The 25277-nt window shown below is 44.5% G+C and overlaps 1 protein-coding gene across 1 annotated transcript; it reads right to left on the minus strand.

The window, feature by feature from the left end:
• Window positions 1–285: 285 nt before the first annotated feature.
• On the minus strand, window positions 286–23784 carry OLFM4 (olfactomedin 4). Its single transcript, XM_069602167.1, has 5 exons — window positions 23584–23784; window positions 18229–18381; window positions 12017–12229; window positions 10671–10824; window positions 286–2352 (listed from the first exon to the last, which is right to left on the minus strand). Exons 1-5 carry the CDS (start codon window positions 23764–23766, stop codon window positions 1550–1552), a joined length of 1506 nt encoding a protein of 501 aa, XP_069458268.1. The 5' UTR covers window positions 23767–23784; the 3' UTR covers window positions 286–1549.
• Between the last annotated feature and the right edge of the window lie 1493 nt (window positions 23785–25277).

A 25277-nucleotide genomic window follows, 5' to 3' on the forward strand; every position in this document is an offset into this window, starting at 1 on the left:
AATCAGATCAGTCATGCAAATTAATAAGTACATAAGGTTATATCTCAGAGGAAAAGAGTGCAGGCTCATACAGCAAAAGCTGCCAGAGAGAATGGATTTTAAAGGGAAATGAAAACTAAAGAGCCGGCCCTGACTTTGGAGTCTTAAAAGCTATTGATGTTCTCTGCTCTTAGGTGTCCTGGCTTTTGGGAGGAAGCCATTCTCTGAACCTCACAGCAAAGTGTGGACTGGTAAGAGGTTTTTTGGTAATAAAATAAACGAGTGAAAAAACACAAAAGACAACACTTTTTCAAATCACATTTAAATCATTTATTAAAAAGGGCAGAGTACAGCATTTAAGAAGCCAGTCCTATCAACGAGAACTTCTGAACATCAAATGGAAATAGTCCAAGACCAGATGATAAAGGCATTCAAAAGCACAGATGCACACATACCTGCAAGGTTTTCAGATTGCACTGATGTTCTACAAACCTTCAATGGTTTTTATTTTCACATTTCTTTCTCAAAAAATAAAAAATGTCATTTTCTTACAAGTTTCAGGCTTCAAGACAAAAATTGCATTAAGCCATTGATATGACTTAATACAAATCTAACATACGCTCTAAGGGCTTTATAATAGGCTATCATTTTATCACTGCCATTTGCTTTTCTTGTGGTCTTAGCATCGTGAAAGTAAAAGTTTATGATGAGATAAAAGAAAATTCGTTTTGCTTATCATCTTATATTCATTCCATAAAAAAAATAGTTGTTTTTTTTTTTTATGTAGGGGGTTGGGAGAGGGTGAGAGGAATTGATGTTTAAGTCCAGTTCTAATCTTCTGAGCTGCCTTTGGAATGAAATTATGAGGCAGGAGTCTTCTACTGACCCTTATGAAGGTGTCCAACAGGATAAAAAAAAGCACAAGCACCTCCTCTGTAGATTCATCTGGGACTGGTTAGACAATTCAATGTCGAAAAAGAATTTTCTCTGGAAAACTCATAGCATTTCATAGATATAACACAAGCACGCTAAATGTACTTATCTGCTACATACCAAACATCATGCCAGGCGCTACTAAGAAAAACAAAGTTGAAGGTTTGGACCCTCAAGGAGCTTCAGAAATTAATCCGCTTGTTAAGCCCCAGATTTGTTGCAAGTATGGAAGAATCATCCAGGTTATATGAGAACTGGCCCTTGAACCCTCTTTTGTACAAAGAATCTCCAAAAGCCATACAAAGCTCTCCTTATGCCGCTTAATTTTCAGATGTGACCTCATCAAAGGCTTCCTTAGAACCATAATGCCCAAGACCTCAGACAATTCCAGATTATTTCAGTCTGAGAAATGCATCCCAGGAAGCAGATGGCTTCTAAGAGAGCTCATCCAATAAGGCAATGCCCTGAGTCTCTAGCATGGAAGAACCCAACTCCCAAATAGTACAACTAAGCACATATAATTTTGGATCTTGAGCCCTGCCCCATCTCCCCACCCCACTCCCAGCCCCTAAACAGGGGGAGAAGACATATTTTTTCAGTAAAAATTTGATTTCCCTCCACCCTAACACGTGAACGTTTACTGGGGTATGTGCTGGAAGACAAGATCATAATTCAGAAGGTAACCATCGTTATAGACGAAAAGTTTCTGCTCAAAAGGGTGATAGTTAATACTCTGCACAGTCTCCTGCATCTTCTGCATTATGATGTTAAGTCTGCCCTCTTGCCCTGTGTTTGTGTCATAGTAGTAAAAAATTTCTTCTATTCTGGTGTTCAGAGTGCGAGTGGCGTATAGAACCCCACACACCATGAACGTGTTAGTAACAGATGGTTTATACTGCTTGGTATGCCAAGTGTTCAGCACCGCAAGTGTGGTGTCATTGAGTTTACTAATCACGATGTTACCAGTGCTGGCTTCAGTTGCATAAATCACCCACAATCCATCCTCATCCACAGCAAAGTCCATATCTTGCCAACCAACATTAGCATATGAAAAGCGGTTATTATAGGCAGCATCAGGGAGAGCTTGAGACAAATCAACACTGTTGGTGGTCAGGTTAATTTTGGCCATATTCCGGGTGTTGTACCAATTGACATACATGTTGTTCTTATAAACTACTGTGCCACTGCCTTGGCCATAGGTAATTTGATTCTGTCGGGCATTTGTATACAACAGCAAATCATCCTTTGTATTGTAGAGTCTGTAATATTGCAAAGTTCTCCCACTTGTATCCAAAGGTGCCACCCAGTACACTCCATTGCCTGGATGCTGGGGAGAGTAATCCCGACCCCAGGCACCATACTTATAGCTAAACCCTAGCCAGTTGAGCTGAACTACAGCTGGTTTGCTGACATTCACCACACCGCCGTGCGCACAGCTCCCTGGAGGAACAAAACAAATAAAAGGACATTCTTAGAGAAAATGCACGACAAGATACAAACAGTTTAACATTCTAAGAACCAAAAGAATCCATAAACATTTTTCTTGTCAACACCATGGTTCTGATGGAGAAAAGGCAAAAGCTACCCTTGGCCTTGGTCTCAATGCAAACATGTTATCAGTTCTAGAGAGAACCGTCTCCTGTTGACATGGATGGGCCTTCAATCTGGAAAATGGGTATAGTGGAACTGTGAACAACCATTTTCAATAGTTTAAAAAGGGAAGACTTGGTGAATTTAATGTATTTTCTTCTATGAAATGCATTTCAGCAATATTATTTTATTTCATTTTCCTTATAGAGCAATCAAGAAAGCAAGACCACAGGAGAACGCCTTCCCGTTGCGATAAGGCCGTACTCACAGTGGTGCTCTTCACCAGGGCTGGGAGAATTGGGATGAAGACGTCGATCCTGGGCAAGTCTTTCTTCCTTTCCCTTCCCTCTCCTCTTCCCTGGGGCTCCAAGGGCATGTCCACACCAGGTACCAATGCTGCCCATGTTACCCTCAGGAGAGGAAGTTTCTACTGTGGCATTTTAAAGATACCGAAAGATGGTCCTTGTCCATCCCAAACTCCCTAACTATCCCTTCTCCCCAACAACGATTAGTTTGTTATCTAAGTCTGTGAGTCTCTGTTTTGTAACAAGTTATCTGTATCATTTCTTTCTTACATTCCATATATAAGGCATGCCATATAATATTTCTCCTTCTCTGTCTGACTTACTTGACTCAGTATGACAAGGTACACTGCTATATTTAAAGTGGATAACCAGCAAGGACCTACTGTAGAGCACATGGAACTCTGTTCAGTGTTATGTGGCCGCCTGGATGGGAGGGGACTTTGGGGGAAAAATGGATACATGTGTCTGTATGGCTGAGTCCCTTCACTGTTCGCCTGAAACTATCACAACGTTGTGAATTGGCTCAATACAAAATAAAAAATGTTTAAAAAGAAAGAAAAGAAAGATGGCCCTTGAGGGACCTCTAAGAGGCCCTCTAATGGTGGGATTTCAGCTTTGAAGTCATGGAAGGTATTTTAGGGTAGCATTGCCTGTTCTGTGCCCAAAGCGTAGATGACGTGGGGACCATCTTGCTGCAGTTACAAGGTGGGCCTTGTGGCTCACAAGCCATAGCCTGCTGGGCCGCAGAATGACAGGCCAGCACGTCATCGTTCCCAGTCTGACGCCGTCATTGTCACAATGTGTGCAATCAAGTGGGACCAGACTCACCGGTCCACTGAATCTACATTCCCTGAAACACCCGGGTGAAAGACTCCGGCTGGGCCTTTTGGCCCTTTGCAGAGTCCTCCCTCTGAAATGCCTGCCAACCCAGACATTTATGAGCTATAAAAAAATAGAATAAAAATCCTCCAGTATTTTTATAATAGCTATCTAAAGATTTGAACAGACAGTTTCTGGAATCTTAATAAATACCCTTAAAAAGCTGGCCAGAAATTTTATTGGAATTACAGAGGAAAGTCAACTCTAAGTACATTAGAGGTCATTTTCCCTCATCCTGCTGCCTAGAGCAGAGCAGGTGAGGAAGGAGGGGACAGAACCTGGCTGTAAATGTGTCGAGGGACTCAGGGAGCCACGAGGGCACACGAGGTGAGCTCAGGCCAGAATCAGAGCTCCAGAGAACTGCCCGATATTAACACTGCGGGGAGCAAGGGGGTGCAAAGCATTCGCCTCTGAGTCTCCGCCTCTGATGGCTACAGAAAGACCCATTTCTTTCCTTGTTAAATGCCTCTCCTCTCACCCCTCCTCATTCAAGGACTGTTCAGAGGTGAAACCATTACTAGAAATCCTGCTTTTATTTTTCCAATCTGCTGGGGCTTTTTGGTCCCGGAATTAAATATGTGCTCCTTAAATGCTCTCATAAATCCGCAGTTGGTGGGAAAGCCAGCCAACCATACAACAGGTAGAGAAATGAAACTGCTCTGTACCCAACCTCAAATAATTTTGCATATCATTAAGCAGAACACAGTCGCGGGTTTATTTTAATAATGCATGCACCATTTCATAAATAAAAAAGCAACGCTTGTTCAGCCAAGAGACTGCTCTTCACTAAAGAAATAATAAATAAAATTATAAAGTATTATTTCCTCTTCTAAAAGTGATCTCTCAGATGAATGCTTGTTTGCTTTTGTTTATGAAACAATGCATGAATTATTAAAATAAAGTTAGTGGTGTGTTCAGTTTAATGATAACAAAAACTGTTTGAGTTTCCATATGCTACTAACCAGATATTCTAGTTAAAATATCTTCCTGAGAACTTATTTATTCAACGACATTTCACCCTCAGGAAATGAAAGAAAGTCTTTTTTCTTGCAGGTTAGAAGACTTAGGCATTGTTTGCTTAATTGAATCTTGCCCTCCTGGAAAAGAAATATCCCAAACCAACAGCAACAAAATATTTAAGGAAAACTTATGTGCTATAACATAGTCAAACATTTTATTATGGGATTAAAGATAATAAACTGTTCTGTCCTAGAGGGAGAAATCCTTAGATATGAAGGATCCAAAATAAACTTCCCTTAAAAATTACTACTACTACTACTAGTAACATTTATTATTTCACAAGTTGACCAAGAGATTAAAATTGTACCTCTTATAAAAATTCAAAAAGACACGTGTACCCCAGTGTTCACTGCAGCATTACTTACAATATCTGAACATGGAAGCCAACTAAATGTCCGTCAACAGATAAATGGATTAAGATTTGGTATGTATATACGATGGAACTTTACTCAGCCATAAAAAGGAAAGATTGGGTCATTTATAGAGATGTGAACGGACCTAGAGTCTGTCATACAGAGTGAAGTAAGTCAGAAAGAGAAAAACAAATATTGCATATCAACACATATGTGTGGAACCTAAAAAAGAAAAAAATGGTACAGAGGAACCTATTTGCAGGGCAGGAATAGAGATGCAGATGCAGGAAACGGGTGTGTGGACACAGGGGGAGAGAGGGAGGGTGAGACGAATTGGGAGATTGGGCTTGACATATATCCACGACCGTGTGTAAGCTAGATAGCCAGTGCGGACCTGCTGCATAGCACCGGGAGCTCAGCTTTGTGCTCTGCGATCCCTGGAGAGGCAGGGTGGGGTGGGGGTGGCAGGGAGGGCCAAAAGGGAGGGGCTGTCTGTGGACACAGCTGATTCCCTTCTTTGCACAGAGGAAACTAATGCAACACTGTAAAACAATTATACTCCAATTAAAAAATAAGATTGCACCTGGTATGAAATTTGAATCTCTTTTCCTCACCCCACAATCATTCCTAAGCACTCTCATGTCCTTTCTGTTATCCTCCCTTTATCCTCTAACTCTTTGGGACCGTTTTTATAGCCCTGGCTCCCAATGAAGGAAGAGGAAGTAAGACAAGAACAAAGTACTGTTGTCAATGCTACCAGTGTGGCCGCAACAGTGACAGCCCAGTGGCAAGGCTACAGCAGGCTTCCTCAACTCACGGCTGCAAACTGTCCTAGAAACAAGGATGAAACTGACAGGCAGCCTGGTGCCCACTGCCAGCGCAGAGCCTTGCATCCCCATCTCATCTAGCCCAGCGAGAGACCCCATCCCCTACCCTGTCTACACTGAGCCTCTCCCTACCCTGCCTTATCTCATACCCCTTCCCAGCCCCTTCCTGCATCTCAAGGACTTGAGATACCCCATGCCTTTCCTTCTTTATCCCAAATTTTTCCTGCCACTGGAACAACAACCCACTGCCCAACCAAGACCCAAGAGTTGTGAAAGATCAACAAATCCTTTTGCATTTTCTGATGGAAGAGGACACACCACAGAACTGAGAACAAAAGTACCCTTTCAGCTACTCCACAAGCACAAAAGCCAAGATAATTTGGTGTTAATCAGGTTAGTGAGCTGTTGGAACTTTCTTATCACCCCAGGAATCACAGGTGCAACCTCTCTCTCCATTTGAGCATCTGTGGAAGGCAGCCTGGTACAGTGAAAACATTGCCAGACAGGTTCCAGTTCCAATCCTGCTCCAGCACTAGTGAGCTGAGCATCCTTGAATGGCTTGCCTAACTTTCTGAGTGTCTGCTTCCTTGTGTTAGAAGAAAAAATAATAATACCTACTCTGTAACCCTACTCTGTAGGTATTATAATACCTACTCTGTAGAACTGTTAAGAGTACGGAAGACAGGTACGTTTAACTCAATAAATGATCAGCATTATAACCACATCATGTTACAACTGAAGGTTTACATTAAATAGTGGTTTCTGGAGGTTTATGGACCCATCCTGGTAGCCAAGTACCCAGAACAGTACCAACCACACAGTGGTACTAAATTATGGAATGAAAAGCTGTTTAGACATCCCAAACTCACCTTTGTTGTCACGGTTATCATTTTAATAGCTAAGTTGTGTCCTTGGCTTTAATTATAAAAACACTAGCTCTTTACCCGAGAACATATCTGAATGCTTCCAAGAGCCTGGTAATTACTGCACAAATCATAATGCAAGGAACTCGCCATACCACGTAGCCTTGTTTGGCAATCTCTTCTTCATCATGGAAGTTATTAGACACTGCCATGGTATTCTGAAAATATCCTGGGAGGCCACAAGGTAAAACTTTAAAATACTCTAACTTGACTTTTTTTTTTTTTTTAAGTCTCATGGTTAGCAGCACTTAAAAAAAAAAAAAAACAACTAAAGATTATACACCAGCAGAGGAAACTTGGGGCTTCCCCAATGCTTCAGTGGGTAAAGAATCTGCCTGCAATGCAGGAGCTGCGGGAGCTGCGGGTTCAATCCCTGGGTCAAGAAGATCCCCTGGAAGAGGTAACAGCAAACCCCTCCAGTATCCTTGCCTGGAAAAATCCCATGGACGGAGGAGCCTGGTGGGCTACAGTCCATGGGGTCACAAAGAGTCGGACACGACTGAGCACACTCAACAGAAGGAAACTTAATCTTGGATCCACCAATGCTCCCTCTCACCTGGGCAACTGAACTTGGAGCAAAGATGAGAATACAATTGGCTTGTGAGACTCAGGCAATCAAAATGGTGATAATCAGAAAATAATTAAGATGAAATTGACTCTGAATTGTTGGATGCATGCTCCCCAACGCTCAGCTCTTCCCTCGGCTCAGGATTTTGGCCAAGCAGCTTACATCTTTCATGGGTCATTTACTGTGCACCTACTATGCGCCAGCACAGAGCCTTGCGCCTCCACCTATAACAGTAATGATCCTAGGCATTCGCATCCCATTTTCCTATCTACAGTCCTTTAGATCCAGGGAGAAGAACAGAGAGAACCCAAGTTGGTTGTTTTTAGAGAAAACAGTTAATCAGCATCAGGCCAATTATCTTAGATTAGGAAGTTCTATGAAATGAAGCAGAAAAGGATGCCATTTGTGGCATAAAGCATCTATAAAGCACATTTTATCGAACCCTAATGCTATGTACTGGTTCTCAGATCAAGCTGATCATGGGGGTAGCAAACGGCAGCTGCCTGCAGGGGCCAAGACAGCGCAGAATTACTTTATAGCTGAAACTTGCAGCGAGTCTTTCTTTCTTTCTTATTCTCTGCAACTCTGCAGTGAAGAAAAGCAAACAGGCCAGATTTTAAAGTCCCATAATAGTGAGTAACTTTAATTAAAGTCTCCACAGGCTCACAACGCCGCGGTGCCTGGGGATTTTCCAATCCTGCATTATCAACCAGTCCAAATAGAAAGAGAGCGAGTGAAAGAAATTGATTTCAAAACATGACAAAAAGTCAGTTTAATATAAACATCATAAATATAATATGAACAGAGCTGGAGGAGGGCCAAGCGGCCTGGCAGGGATCCAGCTGCAGCCAAGGTTGTGGGAAAGTGAGAGGGAGTCTGCGTCCAATTTGTTTAAACAACACAGCTGGGCTGGGCTGGCTCACAAAAGCCTAAGTGTGGAGGACTGGGAGAAAGTTCTAGGGGAAAAAAAGCTAACGAAAATAGGAAAACAGACTGACCGTTTTCTTTCTTAGATCCTAAGCAGTGTGCTTTCTCCCCCATCACCGGCCTTCAGGTGCTGACGCCTGAGGTCCTAAGCAGTCTGCTTTCTCTCCCATCACCGGCATTGAGGTGCTGACGCCTGAGGTCCCCAGATGATAGGCAGGAAGGGGTCTGGCACCTCAGCGTCAGCTCCATCTCCTGCGGCCTGCGTGTTCCCAAGAAAAGCTGCACCCTCCCCACCACGCCCCGTCCTCTGAGACATGGCAGCCCCGAACCTTCTTTCCTGCCCTAAGCTGTCTTCATTCCAAGGGATGCATAGAAAACTGCCAGGAAAGTTATTCCATGAGGACAGTTTGCTGAGGTTTAAAAAGAGACAGGGGACTTCCCTGGTGGTCCAGTGGTTAAAAATCCAGCTGCCAAGACAGGGAACGGGGGCTCGATCCCACATGGCACCGGGCAACGAAACCTGCGGGCCGCAGTCACTAAAGCCTGTGCACCTAGAGCCCGCTCTCTGCCCCCGGAGAAGCCAGGGCGATCAGAAGCCGGCGCATGGCAGCTAGAGTGGGCCCCGCCCACCGCGGCCACAGACAGGCTCGCCCAGCAGCGAAGAGCCGGTGCAGCCAAAAATAATACATAAACAAGCGAATGACAATCAAAATATAAAAAGAGAGGAAGAAGGGGGAAAGGAAGGGGCGGATGAAGGGAGGAAAGAAAGACACGCTCAGGTAGTATCGAGAGGGGGTCACTGTTTGACTCCTGCCCTCGGGGGGGCCCTTCGCGGCCCCGCAGACCGAGCTCTCGTTTCCTAGCCTAGTTTATTACAGAGAACAAGACCTCCTCTGCGGGTCATACTGTGACAGAGCCTCAACCGCAGAGGAAGGAAAGATAGGCCTCTGAACGGCACCAAGAGGATTATACCAATGGCAGTATTTGATTAAAACCTTAAAGAAATCCGTGACGGTGACATGGACCCAGAAATGCATGGCCTGAAAGGAAGCAGCTTGTGACAATAAGAGTGAATGAGAATCGCAAGAGCTGTATGATTTGGTGAACGGATACCATCCCCATTAAGGCTGAGATGCTCAGGACTTGCAGAGAGAGCTTCTCTGTGACTCCGGCTCCAGGGCTGGACGCTACGGCTTTAGTTCACCGGGAGGGATGTGCTGAAAGGCACAGGGATCTAGATCTGCTTTTGTTTGCAGCAAGGTGTTCGCTTTAATTATCCGCATTAATGCAATAACAATCGCCAGTGCATAAATGTCAGTCACAGAGCTGTGAGCTTCTCAAAAACTGTTTTGTGAATCGTCACTGCAACCCTGCAAGGTACCTAGTACTGTTCTTCCATTTTACCAAGGAGGAGATTAAGGGTATTTTTGCCGTGGCTATGTAGCTGGGAAACTCAGGCCTTTGGCATCCCAATGCTGAGCTCCTGATCCCTACACTCCACCACCCCATTCAAGAAGGCAGTTCAGTTACAGGCAAGCGTCTCTAGGCTACACCTAACCCCCTTAAAGGATGGTTCCTGAGAGAGGGACACACCATTTCTGCCCTCCAAGAGCTCACAGTCTAAGGAAGACGGCACTGGACGTGTAGGCCCAGTTTATGCTTAGTCGTGTCTGACTGTTTACAACTCTTTGGGCCATAGCCTGCCAGGCTCCTCTATTCATAAAATATTTCAGGCAAGAAAACTGGAGTAAGTTGCCACTTCCTCCTCTAGGGCATCTTCCTGACCCAAGGATCAAACCTACATCTCCTGCGTTGCAGGCTGATTCTTGACCCATTAAGCCATTGGGCCATCCATTACATCCTCACTGAATCCTAGGACATGCTACATAGCATGTGCATTTAATGGGAGCAGGAAGGAGAAATAAAGAGGTGGAAGAAGAGAGGGAAGTTGGGGGAGATGGAAAAGAGGCAAGGAGGATTCTAGGCACGACCCAGCTCGTCAGATAAATGGGCCAACCAGCCTTTGGAATCCCCAAAACAACAGAGGTGACGTCATGCAGACTGCAGACGCTTTCACCTGGCCCCCGCTAACCAGTCCATCACCACAGAGACGTTCTCCCTGTTAGCAACTGCAAAAAGGTTATGTGCAACTTGTGGATTTTATTTTAAATCAACTCATCATCTGCACTTCTCTGTGCCCCCCAGAATGTGATTATGCGTAGAACGGGTAGGTGAGATTTAAAAGCACAGGAGAATAAACTCAGAGCTGCAAAAATCCCATCCTCCCTTCACCTCCACCATTCCAGAGCCTTTCCCCACCCCAGCTTCAGCTCCTCCAGAGCCTAGGAAAGACAGCACACCCTTACCTGGTGCAGGGGGCGGGGGCGGATTTTCTTCCTTAGAGGCCTCCTCGCATTCCTTGAGCCTGTTCTTCAGAGCCAGGATTTGTCGGCGAATGGCAAGGACATTGTTTTTGTCCAGCGTCTCAAGCTGCCCTACCAGGATGGTCATATTCCTGATCTAAGGAAATCAAAATTCAGAGTGATTTTCTGTTATCGTGCAACTTAATTCATAAACATTCCAGGGCTGAACTTGTCAGTTAGGGAAAGGTTGCAGGAGAATACACCTGAGATGCTCCTGAACGGTTTCATTTGGAAGAATACATTTCATGGTTTAGCCTGAATGCCTGTCGCATCGCAAGCCGCTGTGTGTGACAAGAAGAAAATGGCGAAGATTTTAAAAGCTGTAATGACGGAGGACAGGTTCCATCGAAGCATCCCCAAATGTCCATTAAAGTTCATCTCTGACAAGCTTCCTCTGTAAACTCGTGTTTACTCATGCCATATTATAATTAAGTTCCTAATGAATGGTAAGGGCCAGAGAAAGCCTGAATCCTAAAACACAGAACTGGAATTCTCAATGATAGTCCATGTCATGACTGTGCTAGGAAACTCCTCATTGATATAAATTATCCAAGCCTAATATTAATGGAATGGCCTTTATTCACAGAGCTTAAAAGCCTTCAGAAAAATGTACTTACAAGAAACTCCTTTAAAGAGACTTGCCAGTATGTGGAGAAATGTTCCAAGAGGGATTAAAGATTATATGCTCATTGGAAAGGGGAAAGAGACCTAGGCCGTCCAAAATCAGGTAAATCATGACTTTCAAGTCCCATGAGGATAAACCCAGAATGAAGACGATCCCCTGATCTAGCTTGGCCTTGGAGTTGTTCACACTTATATATCATCTTTTTTCTAGAGATATTGAAAGTCATTTGGCTCTGGAATGGGACTCTGACCATAGCTACTCCTCAGTTAGTATGTTCCCCATGTGTGTAATTTGCTATTCAAAGCCAGGCATCCATCTAAAGTGGAACACAGGACGTGCCAGATGGTCATGAACAAGTCTAGAATTAGACATCAGAAGAGAAAGATTCCTCTCCAGATCCTAGCACTTGCTCACCAAAGAGTGGCAGTGTTAGTCACTCAGTCGTGTCCAATTCTTTGCAACCCCATGGACTGTAGCCTGCCAGGCTCCTCTGTCCATGAGATTCTCCAGGCAAGAATACCGGAGTGGGAAGCCATTCCCTTCTCCAGGGAATCTGCCCAACCCAAGGATCGAACCTGGGTCTCCTGTTTTGCAGGCAGATTCTTTACTGTCTGGGTCACCAGAGAAAGAGACTGTCACTAATACGCAAGCAGTGATTTCATACCTCCACTTCCAACTGGTCAATGATCACTGTACTTCCGGCAAAGCCGACCTTCAGCTGCTTGATCAGCTTCTCCATCTCCTTCACTTCCATCTTGATCAGCTCAAAGTCCAGCTCAGTGTAAGAAATGGAATCTTTTTCCATGATCGATACTCGGACAGTTAGGTTTAAGAGTTTCTCTTCATACTTGCTGATTAATTGGACATACTCCTTTACCTGAAGGGCAAACAGCTCACGTCAATTCTCAGGGGGATGTCACGCAGCCTTCCTCCACTACCAACTCCTCAGGGACTATTTGATCACGGTCAATCTTTTTGAAGTAAAGCCAAGTATCAAAAATATATTTAACTAGATATTTTAAAAAATCAATCCAAGTACAAACTAAAAAGAATTCATTGTTATGATGGGGAAGGAGGTGACTTTTACACTTGCCTAGACTAAAAATAATTGTGCTTCAGATCATCATTCACAACTACAGTTTAATCTCCACTTTAATGTTTGAGAAGATATTCTCTCTCCAAACTACAGTGGTTTGAATCAGGCTTTGGCCCACCCTCTTCCACTCAACACACATGCTCTAAATCAGGGTTTCTCAACCTCAGCACTATTGACATTTGGGGCTAGATCATTCTTTCTTGTGTATTGTAGGATATTTAACAGCATCCCTAGCCTCTAAGTGCAAACAGCCCCCACCCACCCACCCCCAGCTGTGACAACCAAAAATGTCGCAGACATTGCTAAATGTTCCCCAGGTGCAAAACCACCCCACCTGCAACCACCACCCTCCTTCCATTTAGAACCACTGCTTTAAATGGAATTATTTTCTAGAAGAGAGAGACATGCTCTCAGAAGAATTCCCGCTTTGATTACCATATGCAATGAGTTTTGAATCCCTCTGCCTGCTACAGAGTACCATAAAGACTCAACCTACAAAGTATGGTTTTCTCTGGAGTGTCTAAGATTTGCTGGATCATATGGGAGCTCTTTCTTTAAGTGTTTTAAGGGATCTCCATACTGTTTTCCATAGTGGTGGTACCAGTTTGCATTTCCACCAGCAGTGTGGGAGGTTTCCTTCTTCTCCACACCTTGTTCAGCATTTATTATTTATAGACTTTTTGATGATGGCCATTCTGGCAGATGTGAGGTGATGCCTCCTTGTAGCTTTGATATGCATTTCTCCAATAATTAGTGAAGTTGTCATCTTTTCGTGTGCTTTTTTTGTCATCTGTATGTCTTTGGAGAAATGTCTATTTAGTAACCAACAAGGACCTACCATATAACACAGAAAACTATACTCAGTTTGAAATAACCTGTAAGGGGAAAGAATCTGAAAACAACAGATACATATGTATGTGTAACTGAATCACTTTGCTGTGCACTTGGAACTAACACAGAACTGTAAATCAACTACACTTCAATTTTAAAAAAGAGACCCAACTTACTCCTCAACATGTGAGATATGTGCTATTATAAAGTACCCATCTCACTAACTGCATCCACATATTTATTCCAAGTTTTTTCCAAGAACTGATTATTGCAATCAGACCTTTAAATTACACATTTGTTGCATATATTTGAATGTCTGATCATTAAGCTAAAATACTTCCAAAAATTCCCTTGGTGGCTTAGTGTATAATTGGAATCTCCAAATGGATATTTCAATAAACACAGTTGGTGGTTCTTTCAGTATCTGATCTCTAAAAGAAATGCCATGGCTTTTTTTAAGGACCTGCTCATTAAAAGTTGCCAGTTTTTACACTCTTTTAAAAATTTGAAGAGAAGTGATGCTTTTCCCTCCAAACTGTGCTAATGTCAAGTAGCTGATCCACAGGGCCTGGATGAAGTCAGAGCCAGATGTCAGCTTCTAATCCTTCTAATACCAAAGGCAGCCCTAACTTCTGTCATTTTAGCCCTTCCACTTAACCCCACTGTACAAATTAGAGTAGACTCATAGGCCACAGACCTAAAGGCCTAAGGCTGCAGGCAAAGAGGATTTTAATTAAAGTTGAAAACACAGCCCTTGGCACTGCTAGTATATCTCCTCGGGCAATGGATGCTCATTGCCATCAGAAGAGGCTGATAAGGCTGGTGACATTTCGGTGGATAAGGAGGTTAAAAAAAAAAATATATATATATATATATATATATATACCTAATAAGTTTCACTCAAAAGCACAAACTCAGATATAAGGTAGCCAGGTTTCAACTTCTCAAAAAATCAGGCATAAGATTTCTGGCTGTGAGAAAAACAATAATAATAATGAAGTGCCAACCCACGGCAGAAATGGGAGTTCACAAAATGAATATTCTTGTTGGCATTTGGCCTTGCCAGCTCTTGGAACGAATGAAACACCCTCAGCTTTCCTGGAACATTTTGGTGGCATATCACAGCTGTTGTTCTATAAAAATGAGTGATTCAACTGTCATTTCTGCTAAATGAAATGTGGCTCTCCCAAATTCACCCTGCACACCAAGGCCGATCCTGACATTTGTTGCCTCAGAGTGCATGCGGTGGGCCTGCCTTGCTTCTGCCACAGAGTGGAGGGTCTCGAAAGGTCTGTTTGGGGAAAATCTTGAGGTTATCTCAACTAACATTTCAAGAATAGCTCCAGGATGTTCAGGAAAATTGGAATCATCCACAGAGTGACAGAAGGTAGAGGAGAATTTGAGAATGGGCCAGAAAGACTTCATGGTGTGCACCGTAATCATTTAAAGAGATGGTAAGTCTGAACCCTTCGCATGTACGGATCTCTAGTGTTGAGATGGAACAGACAATTCTGGAAACATCCCAGCTCTCTCTGGAAGGTGCAGCCTCAGCAGAGGCAGCCCAGCTCGCCCAGGGTCATCTTCCCCTAAGGGGACACCTCCCTGTGTCAACATTGTTACTGCAGAGCTCCCCATCACTACAAATATGAGCTTTAGATGACTCATCTATGCTTGCCTTCAAGCCCTCAGCCCTTCATACAGAGCTTTTCATTCTTTTATTTGTTACACACATATCATTGCTGGATTCTCAGGATCAGACTCTACAGAACAACAACCATTGGGGGCTGGCTATTGTTCTCTACATCGTGGTCTTGCAATAGGTAAGAATGCAGCTCAACTGGCTTTTAGACTAAAGAATTAATCTGGCTCACGTTTCTGCCAATTCCTCAAAACCTGTGATCATCACCATAGCCAGATTATTCAAAACAAGTAAATGCACTTTGCCACATACTGTCATTTTAATATGTTTTTGACAACAAGATTAATTGAGCGTGAATTGATCATCAAGACATATGAAGCACTGTGGAGCGAGACCCACCTAAGCACAAATCAGGCTTCTGTACTTCATGGGCAAATCACTTAATTTCTCCAAGCCTCCATTTTCTCCTATAAACTGGGGATAATGGTATCACATTTACACGATGATTGCAAACACTAGAGATAATGTATATTAAGTGCCTGGTATAGTGGGTGCCCTATAAATTACAGCAATTATTAGACAGACAGTGATTTAAGGCTTTTTTTTTTCAATCTGACCTTTTAATTTATTATATTTCACTGCACAAAACATCGCTCAATCGATGTTGTTTGTTTATGGGTTGCCTAAATGTCTCCCCGGCTGCCTCAACCCTCTCATGCATGAGGGACTATTAGCAAAAGTGTCATATTAAATAACTTGCCCCGAAGACCATACCCTCTCGAGAAAAAAAATCCTGAGCTGCCTTGTGTGCTGTCTCCTTCCTAAGTACAGTCACAAGAGGACATCTCAGAAACCACAGCAAAGTATCAAGCGCTTTCAGCATCTTATGTGGGGGCCATCCCTGTCTTCTTCGTGTCCTGATAGATAATGAATCAATGTCTGGCAGTCTAAATCCTTTTCTACCAGCCTGCTTGAATGGGCATTCCCCCAGGCCTCCAGACAAACGGGGATTTCCAAGGCAACTAAGGACAGCTATAATAATTCACCTGGAACTCAAAAGCCCTCAGCTGAAGAGATAACTTTGGATGGAAAGCATTATTGACCTGCTGCATCTCTTCTTGTGTGTGCTGTGCTTAGTTGCTCAGTCATGTCCAACTCCTGAGCTCATGAACCGTAGCCCACCAGGCTCCTCTGTCCATGGGATTCTCCAGGACAGAATACTGGAGCGGGTTGCCATTTCCTCCTCCAGGGGATCTTCCTAACCCAGGGATCTTTGAATCTGTGTCTCTTGCATCTCCTGCATTGGCAGGGGGCTGCTTTACCACTGAGCCTCCAGGAAAGCACGCGTCTCTTCTTAGAGGATGGTAACAGTGTGGCTGAGAGGGAAAACAAATGGACAGATTCCAAGACCCAGATTCCTGATTTGGCTTAGCCGGCCAAGAGACCTTTACATTTATGCCTCTTTACCCATATGAACCTCAGTTGACCCATCCCTACCATGGCGGAAAGAACACTGACCTACCTGCCTTAAAGGGTTTATTGAGTGTAGAACCGGAAACATTCAGAAAAAGCACAGAGGGAAGTTGTTCATGTCACTGCTGTCATCCTTGGCTGGCACACCCTGAATCCATTATGTAAATCTCAGGGGGCAGGTCAATTCCTTTCTTAGGCCTCAGTCGAGAATTTTTTTTAGGACCAGCTCCTGACACTTCCAGAATTGAAATTTCCTTCATCTACTCTATACTCCTTCCCCATCAATTATTAGCAAGGCTGATGCCTCCTGCCCCCCTCACAGGATTAGGATTATGCATCCCAGATTCACAAACCTTTCCCTGGAGCAGCCTGGGGTTTCAAACTGCCCTTCACATCCCTGCCAGCCAAGAAGACATGCAAATCAGTAGCTCCCACTATTTCAAAGCAAATGACTCTAACTGAAAAGATCCTTACCTAGGATTTTCCTCCACTTGTTATGTTTTTATGCATAACTTCTTATCTGTACTTGATTATGCTGGAATAAGACTATGAATATTAATGATTGGAATTTATAATTTAGTGCTGTGCCTTTTCTGCTGATTAATTCAAGGACATTTTATTTCCTAAGAAGCTGGGCTCCTGGAGTCGTCAAACACATTTTCCTGGACACTCATTTAAACTCAGAATATTTATCTACCAATTCAGGTTGAAAGCAGGGGCTCAGCCTCATTGGAATTTTTGTCTTAAAAGATAACTAGGCTGGATGTTGAGGTAGTGGAGCTGAAATTTCTTGGGAAAATTTATTTTGAATCTTGCAGGAAAGCCAGAGCCCCTTGTAAGTTAATGGAGTGGTATTATTAATAAATAATGCATCATGTGATGATAGCCTAGAGTGGACTTCACCTGTGCAGAAAGCAGGAGGCTTTCTATCTGATTTTGACTTGGCTAAAACGGTTAAAGGGGTCAAAGCTGGAATGCCAAGTTCATTGTTCCAACCAGCTCGGAGAAGGGCTAATTCAGGGATATGATGTCCTCGGGCTGGAGGAAGCAGTAATCAGGGGTTTGGGAGGTTTCTACCAAGGCTGAGTGACCTGCTAGATTCAAATTCCCAGGGAAGTCTTCAATTTGGGGTTAGTGCGAGATGCATCTGATATAATGTCCCTGCTGAGACAACAGAGGCTAACTCCAAGAAAAAGAGAGAGGCAGAGATGGAAGAGAGTGAACTGACGAAACAGAAAGAAGGGAGGAAAAGAAGGGAGAACGAGGAAGGCGAGAGAGAGATTCGGGGGAGGAAAGGAGGAGAAAGAAGGGGAGAGACCATGCAAGAGAAGACCCAAACGAGTGAAAAACGAAAACAAAATGAGAACAAAGAGGAAAGAAAGGACTGAGGCAAGAGGGGAAATAATGGAATAGGAAGAGGATGAGAAAAACGCAAGGACAGGAAGACAGAACCTAAGGACAGAGGAGAGGAAAGGAAAGAAGGCAAAGCTGGCAGGACACCAAAGAGGAAGACCAAAAGGAAGAAGGAACCACAGAACCAAATAAAGGTTTCAGGCTTGAAATTTACAGGCTTTCTTCCAGCTTCCTGGAAGGATGTTGAAGAGAGTTTATCCTGTGGGGCGAATCATCTCCAGCCCGTCTTTGTCCTGCGCGCTCGCCCCTCCTGCTATGGGGGGCTCCATAGTTTACTGCAAAGCGAACGCCAAAGCGTCCATTAGATGCAAATGTGCTCCTTGATGGAGTGAAGAATGGCTGCTCACATAGTCCTGAAGAAAAGCCATGTGGTCTGTGCGGAACAAGATCTTGTTGGGAGAGGCAAAAAGAGTAAAATGCTTACTTTAGAAAGCTCTTTCTCGAACTTCTTGGAGATGGTCTGAGCTGTGATTTCCAGGCGTTCCACTCTCACCGCAGGAAAGGTGTTGTCCGGCAGGATGACAGAGCACTGGCAGACCCCACGGTCATCTCTGTTGCCAGTGAAGTTGGAAAATGACTGCGAATAAAGGTAAGTTCAACATCAGTGATAAGCTGGGCAATGAGCTTTTTGGCAAGGGGAGTGGCAGAAATTGACTTGTCCAAAGAGTGTTTCAGTTTAGTCGCTCAGTCATGTCCAACTCTTTGCAACCCCACGTACTGCAGCAGGCCGGGCCTCCCTGTCCATCAACAGCTCCCAGAGTTTACCCAAACTCCTGTCCATTGAGTCGGTGATGCCATCCAACCATCTCATCCTCTGTCGTTCCCTTCTCTTAGAGGCAAGCAAATGGAACCCAACACATAAATGAACGGAATCCCAAAAACACCCAAAGCTGCCGCCATGTCTCACAGGCACAGCTCATTCAGTGGTCAGCCACCTCTCCACCTGTTAAGTAAACCATATGGTTCACCTTTCCAGAAGAGTCTTAAAGGAAATGATTACCGTCCCCATGTAAGGAAAATGAGAGTCCTAAGATTGAATTTTAATTCTGCCATTTACTGGATCTGAATTCTCTTCAAGTCTTGGTTTCCTCATCTGTCAAACAGAGAAAATCTACTTCACAGGGTTGTCCCCAAGAGGAACCAAGTAATGTAAACCAAGTCCCTGGCACATGGTAGGTGATCAGCAAATGTCCCTTCCTTTTCCTTCTGCTTACTCCTTTTCTTTCCTACACCTCTATGCCAGTCCCAATTCATTGCCTTCCAGAAGAATGAGGAAAACATCAAAGATATGGGTTACAGTGAAGTTGTACGGTGCAAATTCACATTCTCTCTTCACCTGGGAAAATATATAATTAATATCCTTCAAAATGGCAACAAACCAACCATTTGTCACAAACTGAACAATGTATGAGTCTGAAGGTTTTTTACAAATTTTTTAAAAGTTTTCCAGCTTACCACTTGCAGAAAAATCGTTTTAAAATATTTGATGTTTCTTTAATATATTCAGGCTCACACTTTGGTGCCAATGCATATTTTAAAATGACAGGTTTGAAAGATCCTGTTTTTCTTTTGTCCCCTTTGAACTTCCCCAAGGGGATCCCAGCGCAATTAACATTTTTTTTATTACTCCAATTGCTTTGCAGAGTAACTCTTGGCAGCCCACTGACTATGCCTTTCAATGATCTTCTCTGACGGCAAGCCCAAAGCTCACCTGTACAACATCTGTCCGAAGGGTCTCTTTCCGACACTACCAAGGGCAAAGGGATGGTTTTCAGAATTTGAAGAGATGCAGGCTATACTTCTGAAAGTTTCAGAGGTCAGCTGGCTATTGATGAGGTTGTGTGCTCTGTGACTTAATGTCTACCAACTTCCCTAATTCCTAAACAAGCTGAACCTGGATGCTTGTATAATCAAGACCTAGTCCACCAGCGACCCCTGGACCAATTAATTCAGGCTTTTGAAGCTAAATTGCTTGTTTGTGTGTGCACACTAAGTTGCTTCAATCATGTCCGACTCTTTGTGACCCTATGGACCATAACCCACCAGGTTCCTCTGTCCGTGGGGATCTCCAGGCAAAAATACACGCCCTCCTCCAGGGGATCTTCCCGACCCAGGGATCAAACCGGGGTCTCCTACATAGCAGGCAGACCTCTTTACCAGCTGAGCTACCAGGGAAGACAAATATATGCATTTATTTGTACCCCAAACACTGTATGGCATGTTAATTCTTAACACTGGCCTCGACTTGTTTTGCCAGTCACACTCCACACCTGCAAACCTTGGGGAGTAAGAGGAAGGACAAGCAGGTTTGTGCTGGACACCGGGGCTGGGAGGAAGGGAAGGAAGGGTCTTTACCAGGGACGAATAAGGACTAGACAGGTCACACCAGGAGCCTGTTAGAGAGGCCAGCCTTCTTGGGAACCAGCTTTATCACTTGCATGGAAGGTAGAAAGCCTCCAGTTAAGGGTGCCAAAGTTTTTACAGGAGGAACCATATATCATAGACCTTTGAAGAAATAGCTTATTATAACAACTGTCTACCAAAAGAAAGGTCTTGCATTGCATTTTGACAAGGGGAGGTTAATTAGCTGCACAAGACAGGGTTAGGCCATTCTGAGAGTTCTTGGAAAAGCTCTGTCAACTCCCCAAACAGCAGAGATCATCAAGCAGTTTCTAGACAATCCACTAGAAACTACCAGCTCACAACTTTTCGTCCTGAAGTTCACCTGAAAGGCAGGCAGATAATTATGAGCGCTGCTGACAGCCGTTGCACTGTCTTGTATTGAACATCTCTGTCCTGGCGCTGTGGACTCCCCAGCTCCCATCCTGTTTATCATCAGCCCAGGGTGCTCAGCTGACATCACAATGGTCCATAAGTTTGATCAGTGTTTCCCATTAGAGATATTTCTGTTCCTTGCATTCAGAGATGATGAAACTAATGGTGATGGGTCTCCCTCCCTGGCAGATGCTTAATCTCTATGTGAATATAATGCGGGGGATGGGCAGCAAAAATAAGTGTGTGTCCCGTTGGCCTTTGAAAGGGTACGAGATCCACCCTGTGGACCCCACAGACACCTTACACTGATCAATTCTCACTCAAGCTGTGTTCAATTCACATTTACCGGCATCTACAATTTTCCAGGCTCTGACTAAAGGAGACAAATAAGGCCCAATTCCTGCCCAGTGAATCAGGCCCACTGTCATTATGAAAGCCTTAGAGTCTTTCTTCTCAACAAGTCCCTCAGTCTGATGACAAAAGCACCTGGCTCATGGTTCTGACTCTGCCTGCTGCTGTGTGGGGTGAAGCATGGAGTCTTACCTTGTCTGGGAAACGAGGGCCATGATAGCGCCCCACCCCCACTTTGGAGGGTGCCATCTGAGGCATCTGAAGTGCCCTGAGCATGCCAGCAGAAAGTGAGGTGCACATTTGTGATTGCAGGCTGCAATTGGCTCTAATTAGCAGCCAAGTCTAAGTGCCTGTAAAGATTCAAGGCATAAAATAATGGTACTCAACATTTTCAAAGTACAGAAAATGATACGTTTGGAACTTGCTCAATGACAGCTATAAAGGGGTTTTCTACCACTTTCCAAAGAGCTCATCAAACTGACAGCCAGCTCTAGAAAACTGGATTTATAGCGGAAGTGACACCTAGCCTGCTCTAAAAAAAGAAGTTGGAGTCGCGATACTAACTCACCAGAGGCAGATAAGTAAACCAGGAAGGACATTAAAGCCTCTAAGTATAATTTAACTACCATTCGTTATCTCCTTTTAAATATTTATTTCCTTACCAAACAACAGACACTTTGGATTTCTCTGTTTGTTGACTTATATTTTCTTTTCTAGTATTTTAGGTGATCATCTTACCCAAAAGCTGGTTTCTAATTGGTGATCAAACTCTGTCCTCATTTTTAAAGAAAATGCTAACTGGGTCTCGTTGTCCCCAGAAATCATTTAGTATCATGGAGTAAAATGAGGTGTCTTCTGGCTACAAAGAAGCAGGGTGCATATTCATGGTTCTCAAACCATTCTCTTTAAAATGAGCACTTCTCATCTATTCTCTCTGAAAATGAAAGCTGCGTGGAGGCAGACGGTGGAAAGCATGAGCAGCTAGGGGTTTCCCAGGTGGCTCCGTGGGTAAAGAATCTGCCTGCAACCCATGAGACACGGAGATATGGGTTCGATTCCTGGGTTGGGAAGATCCCCTGGAAGAGGGCATGGCAATCCAGTATTCTTCCCTGGAGAATACCATGGACAGAGCTACAGTCCACAGGTCACAGACAGTCAGACACAACTGAAGTGACTGAGCATATGAACAGCTAAGTTTGAGCTGTATCAGTGGCTGCTTTAGCGACTTTAAGCCGATAACATTATCTCACTAAGCCTCAGTTTTCACATCTCTATAATGGGACCATAAATTTTACTTACCTCTGCGGATTAAATAATATATATTATATACTTAATGTAGTTATGGCATTTATAAAAGTCATTCAGAGAACATTATTGCTGCCTTTTCTATCTGAGCCCTATGCAAACAATTTGATAACTGCCTTGAGGTTATCAAATGGTTTTCATTGCCTTGAGGTTCTGATGGTGAAATGGAAACAAACAAAAGCCTTTTCCTCCTCTTGTCCTATTGGCCCTTCCAGTCCAATGATCACAGAAGCAGCCACCTGAAATGTGAGTAAAGATCATAGAAATACAGAGGACAGAAATCATGCCTTAGCACAGAAAGCCTAGTTGTTACAGAGTAAGACTCCTACAGAAATATCCAGAGCTGATGTGGGCTGAGGTGGAGGATGCGTCCTGCGCCCAACCTCTCACCCCTCCAGGCCTCTTCCCACTTCCTCAAAAGAGATCCATCCCCTAAACTAAGGTCACTGTACGTCCCAGTGACATGGACCAGCTGCTGTGCTTATTCAGTTGTGTCCAACTCTTCATGATCCTATGGACTGTAGCCCACCAGGCTCCTCTGTCCATGGAATTCTCTCGGCAAGAATACTGGAGTGGGTTGCCATTTCCTCCTCCAGGGATCTTCCCAACCCAGGGATCGAACCCAGGTCTCCTGTGTCTTCTGAATTGAGGGTGGATTCTTTACCTGCTGAGCCACTGGACCAGACCCTTTCTAGCCCTTGCTTCCTTTTCATTTGTTTGTTGGTCTTGTTTTTTGCTCCTGCTATTGTCATTTTGAGCTGAAAATGACTCTTAAGATTCCTTACAAGAAAGGTTGAAAAGCGTTAACACTGCTCCAGGGACATACCACGTGTAACAGCACTTTCCCAAAGACCAGGGTCCCCTCCTCCTACTCTGTCACCCATCTCCCTTGCAAACAAGGCTCAGAGTCACCTTCAGGGCTCCAACAGAAACATCAAGGATCTCCGATGACAGCAAATCAACTAGACAAACTTTTCTGGAGCTTCTCCTGGCAGGGCTCATCCCGTTACCATTTGTATCTGGGTTAGAACCCAGGCAACTTCATTTTTTTAAGTCTCTCTCCACTCCGCCCCAATTCTAAAGTACAGTCAGGTTGGAGAACCTCTTGAAAGCTTAGATTTCTTTCTCTAAAGCCCCCAGCTGGAGAACCAAAATGCTGTCTCTCTTGCTAACAATTTAATTATTTTACCCGGGGTTTTAACTCATTTTCAAGGCACCTGCAGTTAACAAAGGGAGTCGTAAATCTTTTAGAGTGTTCAGGACTACCCATCCGTGAAATTATATTCAGGTCTCCAAAAAGCCAAAGGAAGGGACAGAATGCAGCTCTTAGACTCTGGGGCCTCCTTACCTGGGACTTGGAGCTGGAGGTGGACCAGGCAGAGTCAGGGGCGTAGCTGGAGCTGAAGTTGGAGGTAGGGAAGGAGACAGGGGTGGGGAAGGAGGGGAAGGTGGTGGTAACCCCCCAAACACTCATGATAGCTGAGTGGAGGAGGCCCAGGACGACCAACAGGCAGGAGAAGCCCGGCTTCATCTTGTGCCCTAGGCTGAAGTCACTGAGTTTTGCAGGAGTCCCTGGGCTTCTTAAAGGACCCAGTGGGGATTTCCCCCCAGGCCCGTTTACAGGCAAAGAGGAAGCTTCCAGAGTACACATGATCACCCAGGAAGGTGAGGACACCCAGGATCCTGAGTCATCTGCCCACCAGGTCCTGGGCCCCACTCTGCCAGCTGCCCTTAGATCTGAGTATCGCCTGCCAAATATTAACTCAAATGAGCTTGTTGAAGCCCAATATCTGGTTTCTGACTTGACACTTCCTTGAGACAGATGAGATGAAAGTAGTCTTTGTGAATGAAACAGAGGTTAGGAGCGCCGGGAAAGAAAAGCAAATCTCAGCACTGTTCCCAGAAGCCACCTCTATTTGTCCCCTGAGCCTCCCCCAACATTGTCCTGAATGCCGCCTTCCATGGGCAGTAGGGGAACTCCATCTAGAGACCGTGACTCTCCCCAGGGATTCCGTCTTCACTGGTTACTGCCCAGGCTGTCTCCAACCTCAGCCCTGCAGGGTATGCGTCTAAACAGAATATCTCAACAGCCCCACTAGGAAGGAGACACCTGCAGTGAGTCTACCCTGGAAAACCCAGTCAAGGACTCTGTGCTCTCAAGCATTTGCCCCTGCGAGCTTGACAGAGGAGAAAGGACCCAGGCAGGAGACTGCCCCACACCCGGTCCGGAGGCCCATGTTGGTTACTTTCTTTCTCCAGAAGGTTCTCTCTTGACCTCCTTATCCCAGACCCTGTTGTGATCCATGTGGGCATTCAAGAGCTCACGGTGTATTAATGAAACTGAGAAATAGGAGTGGTCTTCAGGCCCCACGTGCAAAGGCCCCAGAGGATGAGATGGCTGGATGGCATCACCGATGCAATGGACATGAACTTGGGCAGACTCCGGGAGTTGGTGAGGGACAGAGAGGCCTGGCATGCTGCCGTCCATGGGATCGCAAAGCGTGAAAATGACTGGGTGGTTGAACAGCAGTCAGGCCCCAAGTGCACCTCTCCACCATCTCACACACCCCTGTGACCTCCGCCTTCCTTCTGCAGAGGAAGCAAGTGTGTTGGCCTGAATAATAAAAACTAGCTCTCCTTAGTCAGTGACCTTAGGCAAATCCCTGAGCCTCCTAGAGTTAGAACAATTGCTAAGTCATTAGAGTTTAATGAAACATTGTATAAGAAGTTTCTTCTAAGCTTTGAAAGTGTTAAGTCTCTCAGTGGAGTCCAGCTGCAATCTCATGGACTGTTGCCTCTGAGGCTCCTCAGTCCATGGGATTCTCCGGGCAGGAATGCTGGAGTGGTTGCCATTCCCTTCTCCAGGGGATCTTCCCGACCCAGGAATCGAACCCGGGTCTCCTGCGTTGCAGGTACATTCTATACCATCTAAGCCACTCACATTTTTTTGTGTACTTTTTTGGTTTTATTTTTAATTTCCTAACCCAGCCCAGTAGCTGTTGGGTTCCAAAGTGGAAAGGAGGCCCCTGCCCCGCTCCATCC

The sequence above is a fragment of the Ovis canadensis genome, chromosome 10 (assembly GCF_042477335.2).
Source record: "Ovis canadensis isolate MfBH-ARS-UI-01 breed Bighorn chromosome 10, ARS-UI_OviCan_v2, whole genome shotgun sequence".
Lineage (NCBI taxonomy): Eukaryota > Metazoa > Chordata > Mammalia > Artiodactyla > Bovidae > Ovis > Ovis canadensis.

What these genes read in the sequence shown, in the direction of transcription:
- OLFM4 (XM_069602167.1), bottom strand. Translation starts at nt 23,766, where the DNA reads ATGAAGCCGGGCTTCTCCTGCCTGTTGGTCGTCCTGGGCCTCCTCCAC. An exon ending in CCTCCAGCTCCAAGTCCCAG is followed by an intron (nt 18,382 to 23,583) that starts GTAAGGAGGCCC and finishes CTTTATTCGCAG; the next exon opens with TCATTTTCCAACTTCACTGG. An exon ending in TTGACCAGTTGGAAGTGGAG is followed by an intron (nt 10,825 to 12,016) that starts GTATGAAATCAC and finishes TGATTTCCTTAG; the next exon opens with ATCAGGAATATGACCATCCT.